The sequence below is a fragment of the Syngnathus typhle genome, linkage group LG10 (assembly GCF_033458585.1).
Source record: "Syngnathus typhle isolate RoL2023-S1 ecotype Sweden linkage group LG10, RoL_Styp_1.0, whole genome shotgun sequence".
NCBI lineage: Eukaryota > Metazoa > Chordata > Actinopteri > Syngnathiformes > Syngnathidae > Syngnathus > Syngnathus typhle.
This window is the reverse complement of record NC_083747.1, coordinates 6,728,100-6,745,177: the sequence shown is the minus strand read 5'-3', so window position 1 is coordinate 6,745,177 and position 17,078 is coordinate 6,728,100. Positions and strand designations below refer to the sequence as shown.

Genomic DNA, 17,078 nt, shown 5'->3' with positions numbered 1-17,078 from the left:
ACAGAACGCAAGAATGAAGACATTCTCAATGCAAGTTTTCATATTCCATTTGAATTTATAGTAATCCATTTAGCACAGACCTGAAAACGGATCCCACCCCTCAGGGCAAAAACGGTGTTTAAAAAAACATTCCAGTCACACACTGAAAATCTGCTGAGACGATTTTAATACTAAATGGGGTACAAATTGTGAGTTCAGCACTGCTTCCCCAATTAAAAAGTACAAAAAATATTTTATATCTGGGAACTTCCAAGGTGTACTGCCTGTCGCCCAAAGTCAGCTGGGATAGGCTCCAACTCACCCACCACCCTAACGTGGAGAAGCGGTATAGAAAATGGACGAATGGATAATAATGACAGACACATACTTAAGAAAAAAGTCAAGAATATTGATCCAAATTAATTTTATGCTAGATTCGTGGATATCTCTAAATTGACTTTCCACTACACAAAATGGTCTCGTCTGTATATGACTTGCATTGTGTAGCATGTATGATATACGTATTTGAATAATTCCTTTCCAATTCTAATTTGGTGACACCTTTTGGGATTTTATAAGAGCAGCAAAAATGCAACTTGAACCTTTTATAGGATGTTGTTTGAAAACCTGAACCAATTACGTTATTCAAATATAACTGTTTTACAGCAATACAACTGTCTACTCGAGTGTTCTCCAAATATGACGCATGAAACACTGTCGACTCGAGTGCTGGGCAAATATGATGCATAAAAATACATAGGGGACAGAAAAGTGACATTTTCCGATCTACTATGTTGCAGTGCTTGAATTTGTTTCATTCAAGCAATCTTGTGCTTCCCTCACATTCTACGCTATCATCTCTTTTCTGTTCTCCAAGTCATGCACACATTTGGTCTCAACAGCCCCATGATAAGTACCTGCTTGTATTTTTTGTCACCTCAGTATAGAACACATTCTAGCAAATGGATTTTCTGATTTTCAGCGAAATTGTGCTCCACTCCCAGAGCTGGCCTACCAAACAGAGAGGTAGTGAGATGGGCTTACCCATATACAACTACAATGTAATCAGACTCACGCAGCTACAAGCACTTCACACTGTTCTCCAAATCTGTGTTTCAACAGAAGATTTTTTAGCAGCTCTAATCATAAAATACCCCCTCAGGTTCTCGTCAGTACTTTTTGTAAATGTCCAGTTCTCACAACTTGTCTGCATTCAATACCTGCAACGTACGTACGTACATAGAAAATCGTCCATACGTGCATTCATACTACATTACAATGTGGATATTCGTTTCTTCCGGCAATTTTGAAAAGCTGCTTTATCAAAGCAGAACTTTGTAAATAAATTAAATACAGTCTACAAATTGACACTAACTCACTTTTGGTTTGTATGTTTTCTTTTTGTTGTATCAGTTTGGTTTGAACTGCCCTTTAACGAATAAACTAACTTTTGTGCAAGTTACAGTGAGATTACAAATATAATTTGAAATTTTTCTTCTCCAGGGATTATGTGTGTCGATTTAAAGAGCAGACAATCCTCCCACCTTGATCTGAGGTCTGCACTCTGCTGAGCCTCTCTCTAGTTATCTCTCATGTCAGGAGTAGATTACCAGTTCTCCACTCAGCCTTTATTTTTCTGATTTGTCATTTCTTTCACACACCATCTACCTTTTGCTCCCCATGAAAAAGGGACCATCACCATGTGTGCTGTTTTGTGTGGAATAAAGCCAGCACAAATCATTTTTCTTTAATTTTCCTCTTCTCTTTTTCAAGGCTAACTTGGCAGTGCAGGAGAATCGACTGGCCATCGCTCACGTTGATTTTCAGAAAGCTCAGGCCGAGCTGGATGCCAAGCAGGCCGAGCTGGATGTGGTACAGTGCGAGTATGAGAAGGCCATGATGGAGAAACAGGTAAGATGTGGGGGTGGAGGGTGGCTGATAATGGTATAGAGAAAGACATTTGAAACTACACAATTGGCCCTATCCAATTTGGTGCTCTTGGCAAGATGTTATATCGCGCTCCCTCCATCGCGTATTTATTATACATATGCTTATAGAATGGCTTGGCTCGAGAAAGATGGGAAATACTGAGTCAGCACCTTGGCCTAAATAACACACCCGTACAAACTGACACGAGTGACTAAATGTGCTATACAATAAGCACTGTACAATAAAATAACCTCACCTGTTTGAATATATACACAAAAATAATCATAGGGGACAGCAAAACTGTAACCGCAGATTCATCAGGAGAGAAGCAAACCAAAAGTACTTTTTACATTCCTCTGTCCTCCCTTCCAGACACTGCTGGAGGATGCAGAGCGCTGCAGGTACAAAATGCAGACGGCCTCAAGTCTGATCAGTGGTTTAGCCGGCGAGAAGGAAAGATGGACAGAGCAGAGCAAAGAGTTTGCTGCTCAGACCAAACGTCTCGTTGGTCAGTTTAACAATGAGTGTATTTCTTTTCCTTATGTCCTAGTCCTATTTTGTCCCAATAGCCTAGTTTATAGACACTATACGCTTTCAATGTCTTTGGCTTTTTGCTCCAGGTGACATCCTCCTTGCAACGGCATTCTTGTCATATTCCGGTCCGTTCAACCAGGAGTTTCGTAACCTCTTACTCAGCGATTGGCAAAATGAACTGAAGCAGCGTCAAATCCCATTTGGCAGCAATCTCAATCTGACCGAGCTGCTCATTGATGCGCCCACTGTCAGTGAGTGGAATCTTCAGGTCAGTAATCAAATTGCTTAAATAGGTTAAGCCAAAACATACTCTAGCGTATGTTGCATTATTCAAAGAAATGTGCTATTTCATTCTGTATGCTATTATAAAGAATTGAAGATGCGCTTGTCACTCGTCCTTTCTTTTCCAGGGACTTCCGAACGATGACTTGTCTATTCAGAATGGCATAATTGCCACCAAAGCTGCACGCTTCCCTCTCCTTGTTGACCCTCAAACGCAAGGGAAAATCTGGATTAAGAATAAAGAAGCCAGCAATGAGTTGCAGGTTTGTTTTTTTTAATTTGAAACCCACTTTCAACAGATTTTTCTCTTAAAACACGCAACTTTCATTTATTGATAGTTTTGTTTTTTCTTGTTAGGTATAACATAGAAATAAAGAAATCAGACGGATATGAACATTCTTATTTTGCAGTACAGCTATAATAAAAATGTTTCATGTAGAACAACATGCTCTTCAGCAGTCACATAACAGCATTGTGTTCTTAGTTTCTGCCTTCCTGCATTTGAAAATGCTTTTGTTCAGCCTTCAGCTCAATGTTTTTTAGGTTAATACCTCAGGAGTAGTATAATTAACTGTTACTTCCTTCTTGGCCCTGTTTCTTGGCTGAATCATGGCAGGGTTTATTTAATCATGAGATTCAATTTACTGTAGACACAGGGAGGCATCATTATAAATGAATACTTAACCCTTTCATAATGTTTTGAAATCGTCACACATCCCAAAGAGATGTTAGATCCTTGAATTGGCTAAGTTTGATTTTTTTGTACCAAAGGCTCACGTCAAATATATTCTTATTTTCTCAGATCACCTCACTAAATCATAAATACTTCAAGAACCACCTTGAAGACAGTTTGTCTCTTGGGCGACCCCTCTTGATTGAGGACGTAGGGGAAGAGTTGGATCCTGCCCTCGATAGCATTCTAGAGAAAAACTTCATAAAGACTGGATCTACTTATAAGGTAAGCGGAATCAGTCATTTAGACATTTAGCTTCGTTGATTTGTCTGTTCCAGCAAACTTACTCCATAATAGCCTGCTTAGATGATTACATCCACTCCAGAGAAAATACATTTGGAATAAATTACAAAAGAGATCAAGAGGCAAGTCCCCCTTGTGCAACATCGGTGACCTCTGTCCCCACTAACACTCTTCTGGAAACATTTCCAGACACCTCCAACATCTTTTAGAAAGTCTTTGCAGAAGCTAGCTGTGATAACTGCAAACTGTTATCTTCCATTTTTACTTTGACAAAGGTGGAGTGGAGTTGACTGTGGATTCACTGTGAACGTGTCGTTTATACTGCAATGAGAAGGACTAGATTGGACTCAGATGGCTTTCTTTTATGGGACTGTGTTCAAATATTGTATTGTAAATGGGCTTCTCAGTGCTTTCACACTATCACCCCGGGGAACGACTATAGGTTTAGTATCCTGCTCAAGGATACTTCACCATATAATTGTGTGTTCAACTGGAGATGGGTCTGGAAATGGGTCGACAGATGACTGAGCCGAGCCCCTGCACAGTATGCAGTTAAAGATGTTCTTGTCTTCTTTTCCAGGTAAAAATTGGGGACAAAGAGGTGGATGTTATGAAGGGCTTCAGGCTGTATGTGACTACCAAGCTGCCTAACCCAGCATACACCCCTGAGATCAGTGCCCGCACCTCCATTATTGACTTCACTGTTACAATGAGAGGATTGGAGGACCAGCTTCTAGGTCGAGTGATTCTCAGAGAAAAACAGGTTACAGTTCTTTAAATACACTTGCCCAGACAGCTCAAATTTGTTGATTGTTGTAGAGCAGTTGTTGTATTGGAGTTATTGTATTTTTACTCCTTGAAAATCATAGTTTCACTAAGCTGTGATACTGATATTTATGTTATGGAAAATTGACTTTTTTAATTGCTTGGTTACAAGTAGTTGGGTGAACCACATACATGGCTCAGCTATTGACAAGTGTAATGCAGTAAAATGAAGTGCTGACTTCACAAGTGTTGTCTTTATGAAGGCACACATTGCAGTTCACAACTGCTTTTTTAGACGTATGGCTCAAATATGCTCCTGATCCTCCTAAAGTCATTACCGTCATGGGTAAATGGCTAAGGAGTTTCCCTTTTGCATGCGAGAGGGCCACGCACTCAAAACACCCTAGTAGCAGTGAGTAGAAATCAAAGTCACATACATACTAATAATAAGAGAAGTGAGAACTTTCCCTTAATGTAACTTCAAGACTGGTACTTGTAAAGTTCGCATATTATGTCAAGTATGTGATTACAGTATTTTATGCCATCAGGAACTGGAGAAGGAGAGGACAGATCTCTTAGAGGATGTTACATCTAACAAGCGCAAGATGAAGGAGCTTGAAGACAGCCTCCTCTGCCGACTGACCAGCACACAGGTAAGGAGATACACGACGCAAATGTTGAAAAGCTGTCATTGAACGCATAGGAGAGCATGAAACAAAAAATAATTCCATAGAGTCAATGTGATTCAACATTTCATTTTTTTTTCCAACAGAAATATTATAGAAAATAAAATTCCATGTTTCCACTTTCATTTCCTGACTTACACTCATCAATACTGTATTTTCATATGTAGGGCTCACTAGTGGATGATGAAAGTCTGATTGCTGTTCTTGCCAACACCAAGTGCACAGCTGAAGAGGTCAATCAGAAGCTACATATTGCAGCTGACACGGAGGTTCAAATCAATGCTGCCAGGGAGGAGTATCGACCTGGTAGGTCGTCGCTGAGTTTACGTCATTGAATGTGGTACATTAGTCATTTCCATTTATTCTATATACCCTTGGGGGCAGGACTATACTTTCTATAACAGTGAAGGATCAAATGGGCACTCACCCCTGGACCACTGGTCTGTCCAGCCACAAAATACATTAACTCTTAGGGCAGTGTTTTTGTGGACAGTGCACGTGCACTTGGGTGTAAAAACTGGTGTGTTTTGTTTTTCATGCGGATAAAAGCCTCATTAAGCATGTTTGGGAATTTGGCAGACTGTGCTGCGCCATGTTGCAGGTCGCGTAAACCAAATTTGGAAGTTGTGGTGCAAGTAGTGGAACGTGATTTTGGTGAATTTGATTGATGTGCAGGCAGTTATGGCCGTGCACATCTCCTGCGGTGAATTTTAAAGGGAATGAGAGAGAACCACTTCCATTGGAAGCACGTCGTCTGCGTTAGCGCCCTCAACGGCGCAAACGACTGTTTCTAACTATCTGCGTAAAGAAAAACAAAATACAACTGCATCAACATACACAGACGGACTTTGTGCTTGACTTGCACTGGCCATGATAATAGGGCACGGTGTGGGATGTGATGGTCAACGTTGATAAAGTACGCACTCCAAATTAAAACAGAAGCTGCCATTTATCCTGTAATGATTACTTGTTTGTCTGTTTGCAGTGGCCACCAGGGGAAGCATCTTGTATTTCTTGATCACAGAAATGAGCATGGTGAATGTAATGTATCAGACTTCCCTGAGACAATTCCTAGGACTTTTTGACCTTTCTCTGGCTAGGTGAGAACCCTCCACAATTATGGATACTAATCAATTGTTAACTGATTTTACTATTTTTTTCTCCCTTCAATTTGAAAAGTGGTCATCATCCCATAATTAAGTAGTTAAAGAGTTTGTTTAATGGTATAGATCTAATACAGCCTTCGTTAGCCCAGTCCGCCATTCAATTTGCAAACTCAAAAAGGGATTTGTTTGTCATATTGCCACTGGCTTTTCTTCACGGCAATATTTAGAAGGTGCACCAGCTGTGATGTCAGCAGCCTATTAAAAATGTGGTTACCAAAATAAGCATAATGATCACAGGCAGCACATAATTCAAGTCTTTTCTGAAGGCTGGGATCAGATTAAAAACTGCAAATTGGGGCATTTATATTAATGAAATGCAATCAAATCAATTAATCATCCCTATATTTTATTGTATACTACAGGTCCTCCAAAAGTCCCATCACCAGCAAGCGTATCGCCAACATTATAGAGTTCATGACCTTCAAGGTGTACAAATACGCAGCACGTGGCTTGTATGAAAAGCACAAGTTTCTCTTCACTCTACTCTTGACACTCAAGATCGACATGCAATGCAGCAGGGTCAAGCACGAAGAGTTTCTCACACTGATTAAAGGTGAAGGACAAATATATGAGTCATCACTCTCTTTTCAACGCGCACTTGTCAGATCTCTGTTTTCATTGCTACCCTCGACAAGAAAATCAATTCCAAAGTTTATCAAGACATTTATGGAGAAAATTAATTAAAGCTTAAAAGAGGAGGACAGTAGTGATGCTGCAAGAAAAAGACCCAAAGGACTTAAGTAAGTCAACAAATGATGGCTTCAAAAGAAGACAAAGCTTTTGTGAACCACAGTCAGAATCCTGACTTCAACTCGATTCAAACATACCAAGAATATTAATGAACTTGAAGAATAGTCTGACTGATTGACTGAGGTTTCATCTGCAACTACACAAATTGGTTGAGGTTATTACTCATTACTCATATACGTATTAAATAACATTTAGTGGCTGTCCATAGAGATTTAAAACCTACCAAACCCAAGTGCTCCTCAGTGCAGAAATAAAAAGGAAAAGAGGCTTGGACTATTTAAAAGGCTAAAGCCTACACAGTTGGCTATATGCATACAGATCCATCATCTGGCAGCTCAGACCAGCTGAACAGTGACTGTGTGAATTCATTTTTTCAATGAGCTGTTATTTGATCCACTTTGTCTCATTAGACGCCATGACAAAAAACAGAGAGTGGGATGTTTGGTTCAGTAGAGTAAGTTCTCACTGGTTAGCGTTGGTTGCTCATTTGACAATAAGCAATCGAAAGTCTGAAATTACACCATCATGATGGAATACATTTTTGTGAATTGGTTTAATATTCAGGTGGTGCATCCCTGGACCTAAAGGCGTGCCCTCCAAAACCAGCAAAATGGATTCTTGACATGACCTGGCTTAATCTTGTGGCCCTCAGCAAACACTGGGAGTTCTCTGATGTACTGGATCAGGTACAAAACACGTGTTTCTGGGTCCCCATGGATATTGGTCAAAGCTGTTATCTGATTTTAGAAGCACGTCAACTTCACGTCAAATGTCAGCTTCACACACGTGTGCACCATAGGATAATGTTTACACATCAACACACGCAGTCATTTGTGTGACTGACAGCCAGGTAGCTCCCATATGGAGCGAGAAAGTCAGTGCTCTGTAAAATGAGCTTAGTTCGGAGGAACTTCAATTAATTTTTGAAAGACGTGAGCACACGCACATACGCACGCACGCACACACGCACGCACGCACACGCCCCCCAACACACACACACACACGAGTACATGAGTGCTCATGACTTGATGATTCACATAAAGCAGTGGATTAACAGTTCTTTGTTTAATGAATTTAGTACAGACAGACAAACAGCAAACTATCTGAGGCCCTGTTCTCACTCCAACACAAAAGTTATAAACAACAGGAACTGCAAAAGTCCACATCCGCTCTACTCGGAACAAGAACTGTAGCTTATGTTTGCGTTTGCTCTGTCTTATGCCTTTGCTTGAGTGAAAAAAAATGTATCGATAAACTTTAATCTGTTGATTAAACGTGACAAGCACAGTTATACAAAACAGTCGCATATGCATGGAGCTGAGATTAGAACGCAAACATCTAGTAAATGGCGGCAGATCCTGATGTAACTTATCAACTAACCAACCCTTAATGGCACAAAATACATATCACACACATAACTGCTATACGTGGGAATGTGTGTGTTACTTCCAGTTTGATTACTGCGTTTATCTATTTATGATGGCCATCGCCAATACCTCTTTAAAAACATGCTCGACATTATCATAACTCCTTTGACCTGTTTGCATAGAAAATCATGCTATGATCTAATGCCAAAATGCTCCCGGGGTGAGACTACTCAACAGAAAATCATAATAAAACTATTCGATCAACTTCACATAAGCAAATGATAATATCAGAAAAGCAGAAAATTAAACCTAATTACTTGGATGAATGTGCCAAAGAATTTGTAACGTATTCAAAGAAATGAAAAATTGAAACTTGAACCAATGTTTCCAAATGACTGAGAAAAACTATAAAATGGTAATGGAGTTTTCATTTATTTCAATGGAGTAACCATGGTGATAAAAAGTTTTCTAACTCTTGATCTGCAAATGTATTTGATGTGCGAGTAAACTGAGTAGTGAGCTTTGTCACGGAATCAACTAAACTCATTAGTAAATGTACCATTGTACGTAGATCATGTAATTAAGGATTGAGGATGGGTGCAGAAAGGACCATGTTCATTATGTCCCAAAACACATTAGGACAATTTGGACAATTAATGGAGTGCTTTCAGAATATATTTCATCATTTAACTGAAATTTAAGACATCTCCTATCTTTGTGTTTATGATCCTTTCTGATCATTTGATCTTAATCAAACACAATTGAAATGCCTTTCTGATGCTCATATTAACATTTGATATGGAAAAATCTTGCAGTTTTTCATTTGTCTACCTTTAAACACTTTCCTCACAGATAAATCGCAATGAGAAGCAGTGGAAGATTTGGTTTGATAAGGAAGCACCAGAGGAGGAGAAGGTCCCAAACTCCTACGATCAAGCGATGGACTGTTTTAGGCGCTTACTTCTTATTCGCTGCTGGTGTCCCGACCGCACCATTGCACAGGTTAGAAATGGCATAATTATGATTGATGGCTGAAATTGTGTTCTACAGTGCAGGCTGCAGTTGATGGTGCTTCACAATATATACCCTAAAAACATTTTTTGTAATCTGGACCATGCCACTTTTTGCTCAAACCAGCCCCTCATAATTACCGGAGCACAATAGAGTAAAAATGATAGACTGCTCATTTATATATGTATGTAGATCTTTAGGTTAAGGTGTAGGAGAACTTTTGAATATGTTTCTAACTACTGCATTAAGGGCTACCACTAACTGTAACAACCATGCAATCTTTTAACACATTTTCACCTAAATTCCTAAAATTCTATGATGGAGCCTAAAATGGTCATTTGCTTCTCATCCATCACTTGCCAGCCTTGACAATTTGCTATTTAATTTGTACAAGATGCTGTAGTTGGCAGATTTTGGGCAGTAAACATTACTACAGTACATGCCATGAGCGCCGGTGATCAATTAGTGTGTTAAGAAAACAACAACAACAACAACAACAACAACCTACATCATCGGCCCCAGAGGACTGCATATCCACCGGGAAATTGCCCAGTGTGCTTGATTGCCAGTCCAGCCGAAGTACGCGGCTTTCTCCGTGAAAGAAACAGCATAGTAAAGGGAGATAGCTAGTTAAAATCACAGTCCAGAGTAGGAAATTAAATAAAATATATTTTATTTCCACCTAAAAAGTTGAATATTCCCAGGTCAAAGCTTTTCAACGAATTAAGGTTTATATAGTAGATGATGAACTATTTCTCTTTCACAAACTTTCTTAGCTCGATTAGCTGGAGTGCCTAATGGACATTTACAATCATCCTGATGGACTGTTTTGTTGCATGTTGCTTTTAAGCCTGCAGTGAAGTTTTTGTTGCATTCACAACCCATAGTGTAGCTGTCCCTTTTTGATCATTTAAAATAAGGTTTACTTCTGACTCAAAAGGAAGGAAAAAGACCTTTAATCCTTTCATTCACTAATCACCCTTGCAGAAAATACAGGGGTGGGGGGGGGTCATCATAACATGCTGAATTTCCAAAGTATCATTATCTCACATCACTTTGATCCTCTCCTGCAGGCGCGTAAATACATAATGGATGCAATGGGGGAGAAGTACACTGAAGGGGCCATTCTTGACTTGGAACAGACTTGGGAGGAATCTGACTCGCGGACGCCTATGATCTGTTTCTTGTCGATGGGTTCTGACCCAACAGACTCCATCATTGCTTTGGGAAAACGACTAAAGACTGAGACCAAATATGTTTCCATGGGACAAGGACAAGAGGTCCATGCCCGGAAACTTCTGCAACAGAATATAGCTAATGTAAGTGAGCGATAAGAGGTGGAGCTATGACATTTGTCCAGTAATGTATTCCAAGATGTTCTCTCAAAGTACGTCCTTTGGACTCTTGGTTACATGTTATACATTCTCAATGAGTTAATAGTGACAATATCCATTGTCCTCAGGGTGGCTGGGCCTTACTCCAGAACTGCCACCTTGGTCTGGATTTCATGGACGAACTAATGGACATAATAAGCGAGACAGACTTTGTCCATGACAGTTTCCGCCTATGGATGACCACTGAGTTCCACAGGCACTTTCCTATCACCCTTCTCCAAATGTCAATCAAGTTTACAAATGAGCCACCGCAGGGCTTGAAGGCGGGGCTTAAAAGAACCTATGGAGGTACGGTTGTGTTGTTGGACATGGTTTGGTTTATATCAATTTGCCGTTTGTCAGTATCAACTCATAAATCAACTTAAATCTTATGGTATTTAATGGTTCTCTGTGACAAGGGAATTTCCGATTTAGTCTGGGTTTTGTAAACCAGACCAATTGCCCTGAAGCCATTCGATCCAGTTCTTTGCTTATTTTAAATTTAAAGGAAAATAGTTAACTGAATATCAGGGTCTACAAAGCAATGCAGCAGAAATGTTGTTGTGTTAGAAATAAGGATTCACACATCCTGACCAGTGAATTCTCTACTTTGGACTGAGGCCATGGCCAACCAAAAATATGGCAGAAATTAAATGTAAACAGATCGATCCGTAGCCCATCATCACAGAGGGACCTGATAGATGATTGAAAGAGGAAGTAGGAAATTAGCATAAAAAGAAAATCTTATTCTTTAAAAGATATCTAAATTGTGTGGATATTACATGTATATTATACAGAGAAAATGTGCCGATAAATGTATTAAAGACTAACAGCAGGCAAGGTCTTTGGAATTGAAATAGGCATGAGGCTGATTTGGTTAGAGCAGAAGAGAAAAATGATTTGTATAAATCAGCTGTGTCTGTCTGCCTTAAACTAGAAGAGATACACGAGGTTCCCAGGGGACAATTGAAAATTGTGACGTGCCTTTTGTTCCTTCAGCTGTAGCTTATGTATTTATCCACATTTCCCTCTCTAGGCATTAACCAGGACCTTTTGGATGTGAGCAATATGGCGCAGTGGAAGCCTATTCTGTATGGGGTTGCATTTCTTCATAGCACCGTGCAGGAAAGGAGGAAGTACGGCCCCCTGGGATGGAACATTCCCTACGAGTTCAACCAGGCAGACTTTAATGCAACTGTGCAATTTGTTCAGAACCATCTTGACGATATGGACGTCAAAAAGGTAGGAAAACAGTGACCACCGAGGCGAGTATTTTGAACAGCAGATTTACTGTCGGTTTGGGAATTCCCCTTAAATAGTGGCCTCTGCTGTGCAATAAATCGGTCAGTGCATTGTATGTCAGTTGCAATATAATAGGGTGCAATAATTCAATGACATATCACAGTGAAGGTTAAAAAGTGGTCAAAGGGGAAATAACATTGTGGTATCAGAACAAACAAGATGGATGGAAGAATTTGAGCCATCCTGCGTAGCTGGGGAAAATATTTGGGCTTCTTTTCCAAAGCTCTTTAAAGACAGCATTTTAAAGATATTCCATCACTTCTTCATACAAAATGACATTAAATTCTGTATAAAAAGTTAGGGAAAATGTTCCGGGTCAGATTTAACAAAATACAACATCATATACTGTTTAATTAAAAAAAAAAAAAGCTTTCTTTACATTTACATGGGATTTATTTTAATACTGCAAGTGGAAATATAACTTACACTGTGCTATACATTATTCACAAATGCAGAACCCAGAAGACATGCTAGTGTCAAGGCGTTGGTGCCTTGCAAGGGCACCTGTACAGCAATCAGGAAGATGAGCCACAAATAATTGCCATTTTTTCATTTTGTTTCGATGCGTGTACACACAAACACATGCACGCACACACACTAACATTTACTGAACATGTATATCAAGATTGTAGTGGTGTAATCATGTCATTTTTTTGTCTGCTGTTACTCCTAAAGTAATCTCAGCGGGCTTGCGTGTTTGTGTTCCACAGGGGGTTTCATGGACTACAGTGCGGTATATGATTGGAGAAATTCAATATGGTGGCCGCGTGACTGATGACTATGACAAGCGCCTTCTCAACACCTTTTCCAAAGTGTGGTTTAGTGAGGAAATGTTTGGACCAACATTTAACTTCTATAAAGACTATAGCATCCCAAAATGTTCCAATGTTGACCAGTATCTTTCATATATCCAGGTAAGATTATTTCAGGGATAAACTAAAAGAACAGGAGATCAAAATAACAGGCAACAAAGTCTCAAACATGAGCAAAACAAACTTGGACGTAACTTTGGGAGCATAAAATAACATGGTGTGACAAGGACAGCACAAAGCATACAGCTTGACACACGGCAAATTGGACAATGACCCAACCAAGACCGAACAGAAAAAAAGGGAACTACGTAAATACAGACAAACTGATGAGACAATGAGGAACAAGACACAAGCGACTGAGGGAGCTGATCGAAGTCACACTAGGGAGTTTATCTAAGATAAACTAGGAAAACATAACACTGACAAAACAAACAAAAAGCAAAACTAACTAAGAACATCATGCGCGCGCACGCACACTAGCTCGTGTTTGTCTTTGGATCTGTTCATTATAATTCATTGACTTATTTAGCGATTTTGACGCAAATTCGGTTGTTACAAACATCAGACCTGCACGACACAAGTCCCATGTGTCATTTTATAATTGAGGCTTTAAAACAATCACCGGCCCCCCCTCTCAGGGCACAATGTCTAATAATTTGCTTTTCTTTAGGGTCTCCCAGCCTATGACACTCCAGAGGTGTTTGGTCTGCACCCAAATGCAGACATCACCTACCAAAGTAACTTGGCAAAGGATGTATTGGACACAATTCTCAGTATTCAGCCCAAAGATAGCTCTTCGGGGGGAGGGGAGACCAGAGAGGCTGTGGTGTCCAGGCTGGCTGACGACATGTTGGAGAAACTGCCCGCAGACTATGTACCATTTGAAGTAAGTGTATATGTGCGCGCGTGCGTGCATGTGTGTAAATGTGTTTGAGTGTGTGTTCATGTGTGATCCCTCAGGGGATTGTTTCAGTAGAGCAAAACATCATGAGTGATATTCTTCACCTTTCACTAGTAAAGTGCTAAGTAGCAGGGTGGTAAAGGCAAACAAAGGGGTGGACTATGCATTAGTGAGTGTCAAAGACAGTAATAGAGAAAAAATGGCTTTAAAAACAGAGGCATTGCTCATGAAAGCAATACAATATTGTCAACTATCCTCAATGTACTACAGTAGTAGTGGGAGAAAGATGCGTGTGTATGTTACAGAAACATCACATTAAGGATTTTCCAAGACGTAGTCTATAAGGAAACAAGCAGAACCTATTTTGTAGTTTATAATGCTCCATAAATACTACACAAGGCCAATTTGTATGCCATGATACATTAGTGTAAATTTGAACAATCCAAAGAACAGAAACTAAAGATGGTATTATTGTACCTGAAAATGACAGTATTACATATTCAGATGGGAAGCATACAAGCAAAATGAATCAAGCAAGTTCGGTGCTGAAGTGAAGCCACTAAAGGAGAAAATATGTCTTTTTTTTTCCACCAGGTGAGAGAATGTCTACAGAAGATGGGTCCTTTCCAACCAATGAACATCTTCCTGCGTCAGGAAATAGATCGCATGCAGAGGATCATAGTTCTGGTCCGAAACACCCTAACTGATCTCAAGTTGGCGACCGATGGTACTATCATCATGAGCGAAAATCTGCGAGATGCCCTGGACTGCATGTACGATGCACGTATTCCTGAACGCTGGAAGAAGGTCAGCACAGTAGTATTTTATATGCAGAAGCAAATACTCCACTTTTCCTGTGACATTGAAAGAGGATAAGTAATATAAAATCATATTAAACCTAAAAATAATAAATAAACAAATGAACGAGCCATGCAAACCTCATAACAGACAGTTGCAACATCCAATCAGACCGCCAAAACAACATGAAATGTGCAAGTCTCACACTTAATACGCGAGTGTTGACAGCTCTGATTAAAATTAGCCATGTTTTTGGCTTGACTCACCTCCCGGCTGGGACTCGGGAATGACAAATGAAATCTGCAGTGCTTTTAATAGCCAATTTGACTCTTCTTTTTTAATTCAATACCACTGTGCTAAATGAAATTAACTTTTTGACTTTGTCTTCTGCTACACAGTAATTCATGTTTCATTGTTTTTCATGTCTCTCTTTTGCATTCACTGAACTACACAACAATTGACATCGTTATATTGTTTTGTCTTCTTTTGAAGGAATCGTGGGCCTCTAGCACTCTAGGGTTCTGGTTTACAGAGTTACTTGAGCGTAACCGGCAGTTTCAGGCTTGGATCTTTGAAGGGCGACCAAACTGCTTTTGGATGACTGGATTCTTCAACCCGCAGGGGTTTCTGACAGCTATGAGACAGGTATATACCCACCAGTGAGGCAGGATAGCAGATGGTAGCCAAAGTGAGAGGTACTCATTTGTACAAACACATAATTTTATTTACAGTTGAGAGGGAGTGCAGGTCTGGCATTACGCCTAACTTAATGATTTTGTCAAAACCGGTACCGTCCCCACATATTCATGATGTAATTTGGTCCAATGTAATGATTATTTCATATTTACCATCATTATCCTTTACAATTGCATTCATGGCTATGACTAATCTCACTAAAATCAATGCAATTGCACAAATTGACATTAAAGTTTCAAAGAACAAATCAATTTAAAAATCCTTCGATGTTTTCTTAGCAGTGACATCCCAATAAAACACAAGATTAGTCCACTGACTTGTTTTCATGGGAAGACATATGGTATTTTGAAGGACCAACATTGAAACAAGTTATGATTACAAGTCATTGGTGTCATATCCAGGTCCAGAAAGTAAAACCCCAGTTTCTCTTTAGCCACAGATGCCTCAAATCAACTGAGCTGAAAGGTAAATGGGAGCTCGCTCATTTACCTTACGGTTGAGTTGAAGCACCTGTGGCTAAAGCCAAAGTGTGTCCAGGTTTTTAGTTTCTGGACCTGGATGTGACACCTCTGTTACAAATAACACTCACCATTAGATGCGTTTCAATGAGACCGGTCATACGATGTATTTGGATAAGTGATCTGACAGGAGCGACACGTTCGTAAAAGTGTCTTGTCGTTGGTGTGTGATGTCCTATGATGAAGTTCCTGTTACCATATTGCCTTTATCATTTCATTGTTGAAAATGCTTCATATCTCCATCACTAGTTCAAAGGCTATGTTAGTCCATTAAATTTGTCAATTAACAGTACTTTATGTATTTCCTCACTACTGTATTTACTGAGACTGCAGGATGGGTACACTTAAACTGTATCCCCCTCCTTGTGTGTGTGCTTTGAGTTGCTTTTAAAATGTGAAAAAAATGTAAATAAAGGTTTATTGATTAATATCAAAGAGGGAATTTAATGTAATTGGTTTTATACTGCAAATGGAGATTATACTGTATATTTTTCTGGAAAACACTGCTTTTGTCACACTAGTAGCTTCAGAAACTCACAAGAGCTTGTGGCTATGAGTGAATTCCTAGCTTAATGCATTTCTAATTGTATTTATTCATCAGTTCAAATCAGTTTCTCAAAAAGATCTCTATGTCCGAATAGTGACTGAAGATAGTCAACTGTCACATTCCTTTTATTCCATTTGTTCTCTTCACTTACTTTCTGCGCTTTTCAAGGCATATACGATTGATTTTCTTTTTTGTTGGCGCGACATTTCGTAAACAATTTGGTTGATGTAGTGTACTTCCTTGGTCTACATTGTTTTCACTGAACCTCTATTACGGCCTTGTTATCAGCATTGATTCCCTTGGTGGAACATATCATATTTCATCTCTGCCATTTATGCTGTGGCACTGTGCTCATATGAGGATACATTTCTCCCTGGGCTCTGACAGGAGATCACCCGAGCCAATAAAGGCTGGGCTCTGGATCGCATGGTGCTATGCAACGAAGTGACCAAGTGGATGAAGGATGACATCACGCAGCCTCCTGCCGAGGGAGTCTATGTCTACGGCCTACACCTGGAGGGGGCCGGCTGGGACCGCCGCAACTGCAAACTCATCGACTCCAAACCAAAAGTCCTTTTTGAAATGATGCCTGTGATCCGGATGTATGCAGAGAATAATGGTAACATTTTCATGATTATTCTCATGTTTTTCTCCTTTAGGGTCCCTTACAGGGCCACTATTTCCTG

General features: G+C 39.8%; 1 protein-coding gene across 1 annotated transcript in view; it reads left to right on the top strand.

The window, feature by feature from the left end:
- The window catches only part of dnah5 (dynein, axonemal, heavy chain 5), a 63,780-nt gene that overhangs the window by 45,130 nt on the left and 1,572 nt on the right, over positions 1–17,078 (top strand). Inside the window, exons 67-86 of the mRNA XM_061289202.1 lie at positions 1,753–1,890; positions 2,281–2,416; positions 2,529–2,710; positions 2,853–2,987; positions 3,527–3,682; positions 4,281–4,463; positions 5,014–5,118; positions 5,319–5,457; positions 6,137–6,251; positions 6,680–6,870; positions 7,632–7,753; positions 9,287–9,436; positions 10,519–10,764; positions 10,908–11,127; positions 11,855–12,060; positions 12,831–13,034; positions 13,603–13,818; positions 14,428–14,640; positions 15,124–15,276; positions 16,780–17,011. Coding sequence (XP_061145186.1) covers positions 1,753–1,890; positions 2,281–2,416; positions 2,529–2,710; positions 2,853–2,987; positions 3,527–3,682; positions 4,281–4,463; positions 5,014–5,118; positions 5,319–5,457; positions 6,137–6,251; positions 6,680–6,870; positions 7,632–7,753; positions 9,287–9,436; positions 10,519–10,764; positions 10,908–11,127; positions 11,855–12,060; positions 12,831–13,034; positions 13,603–13,818; positions 14,428–14,640; positions 15,124–15,276; positions 16,780–17,011 — 3,442 coding nt within the window. The remainder of the gene's footprint in view (positions 1–1,752; positions 1,891–2,280; positions 2,417–2,528; positions 2,711–2,852; positions 2,988–3,526; positions 3,683–4,280; positions 4,464–5,013; positions 5,119–5,318; positions 5,458–6,136; positions 6,252–6,679; positions 6,871–7,631; positions 7,754–9,286; positions 9,437–10,518; positions 10,765–10,907; positions 11,128–11,854; positions 12,061–12,830; positions 13,035–13,602; positions 13,819–14,427; positions 14,641–15,123; positions 15,277–16,779; positions 17,012–17,078) is intronic.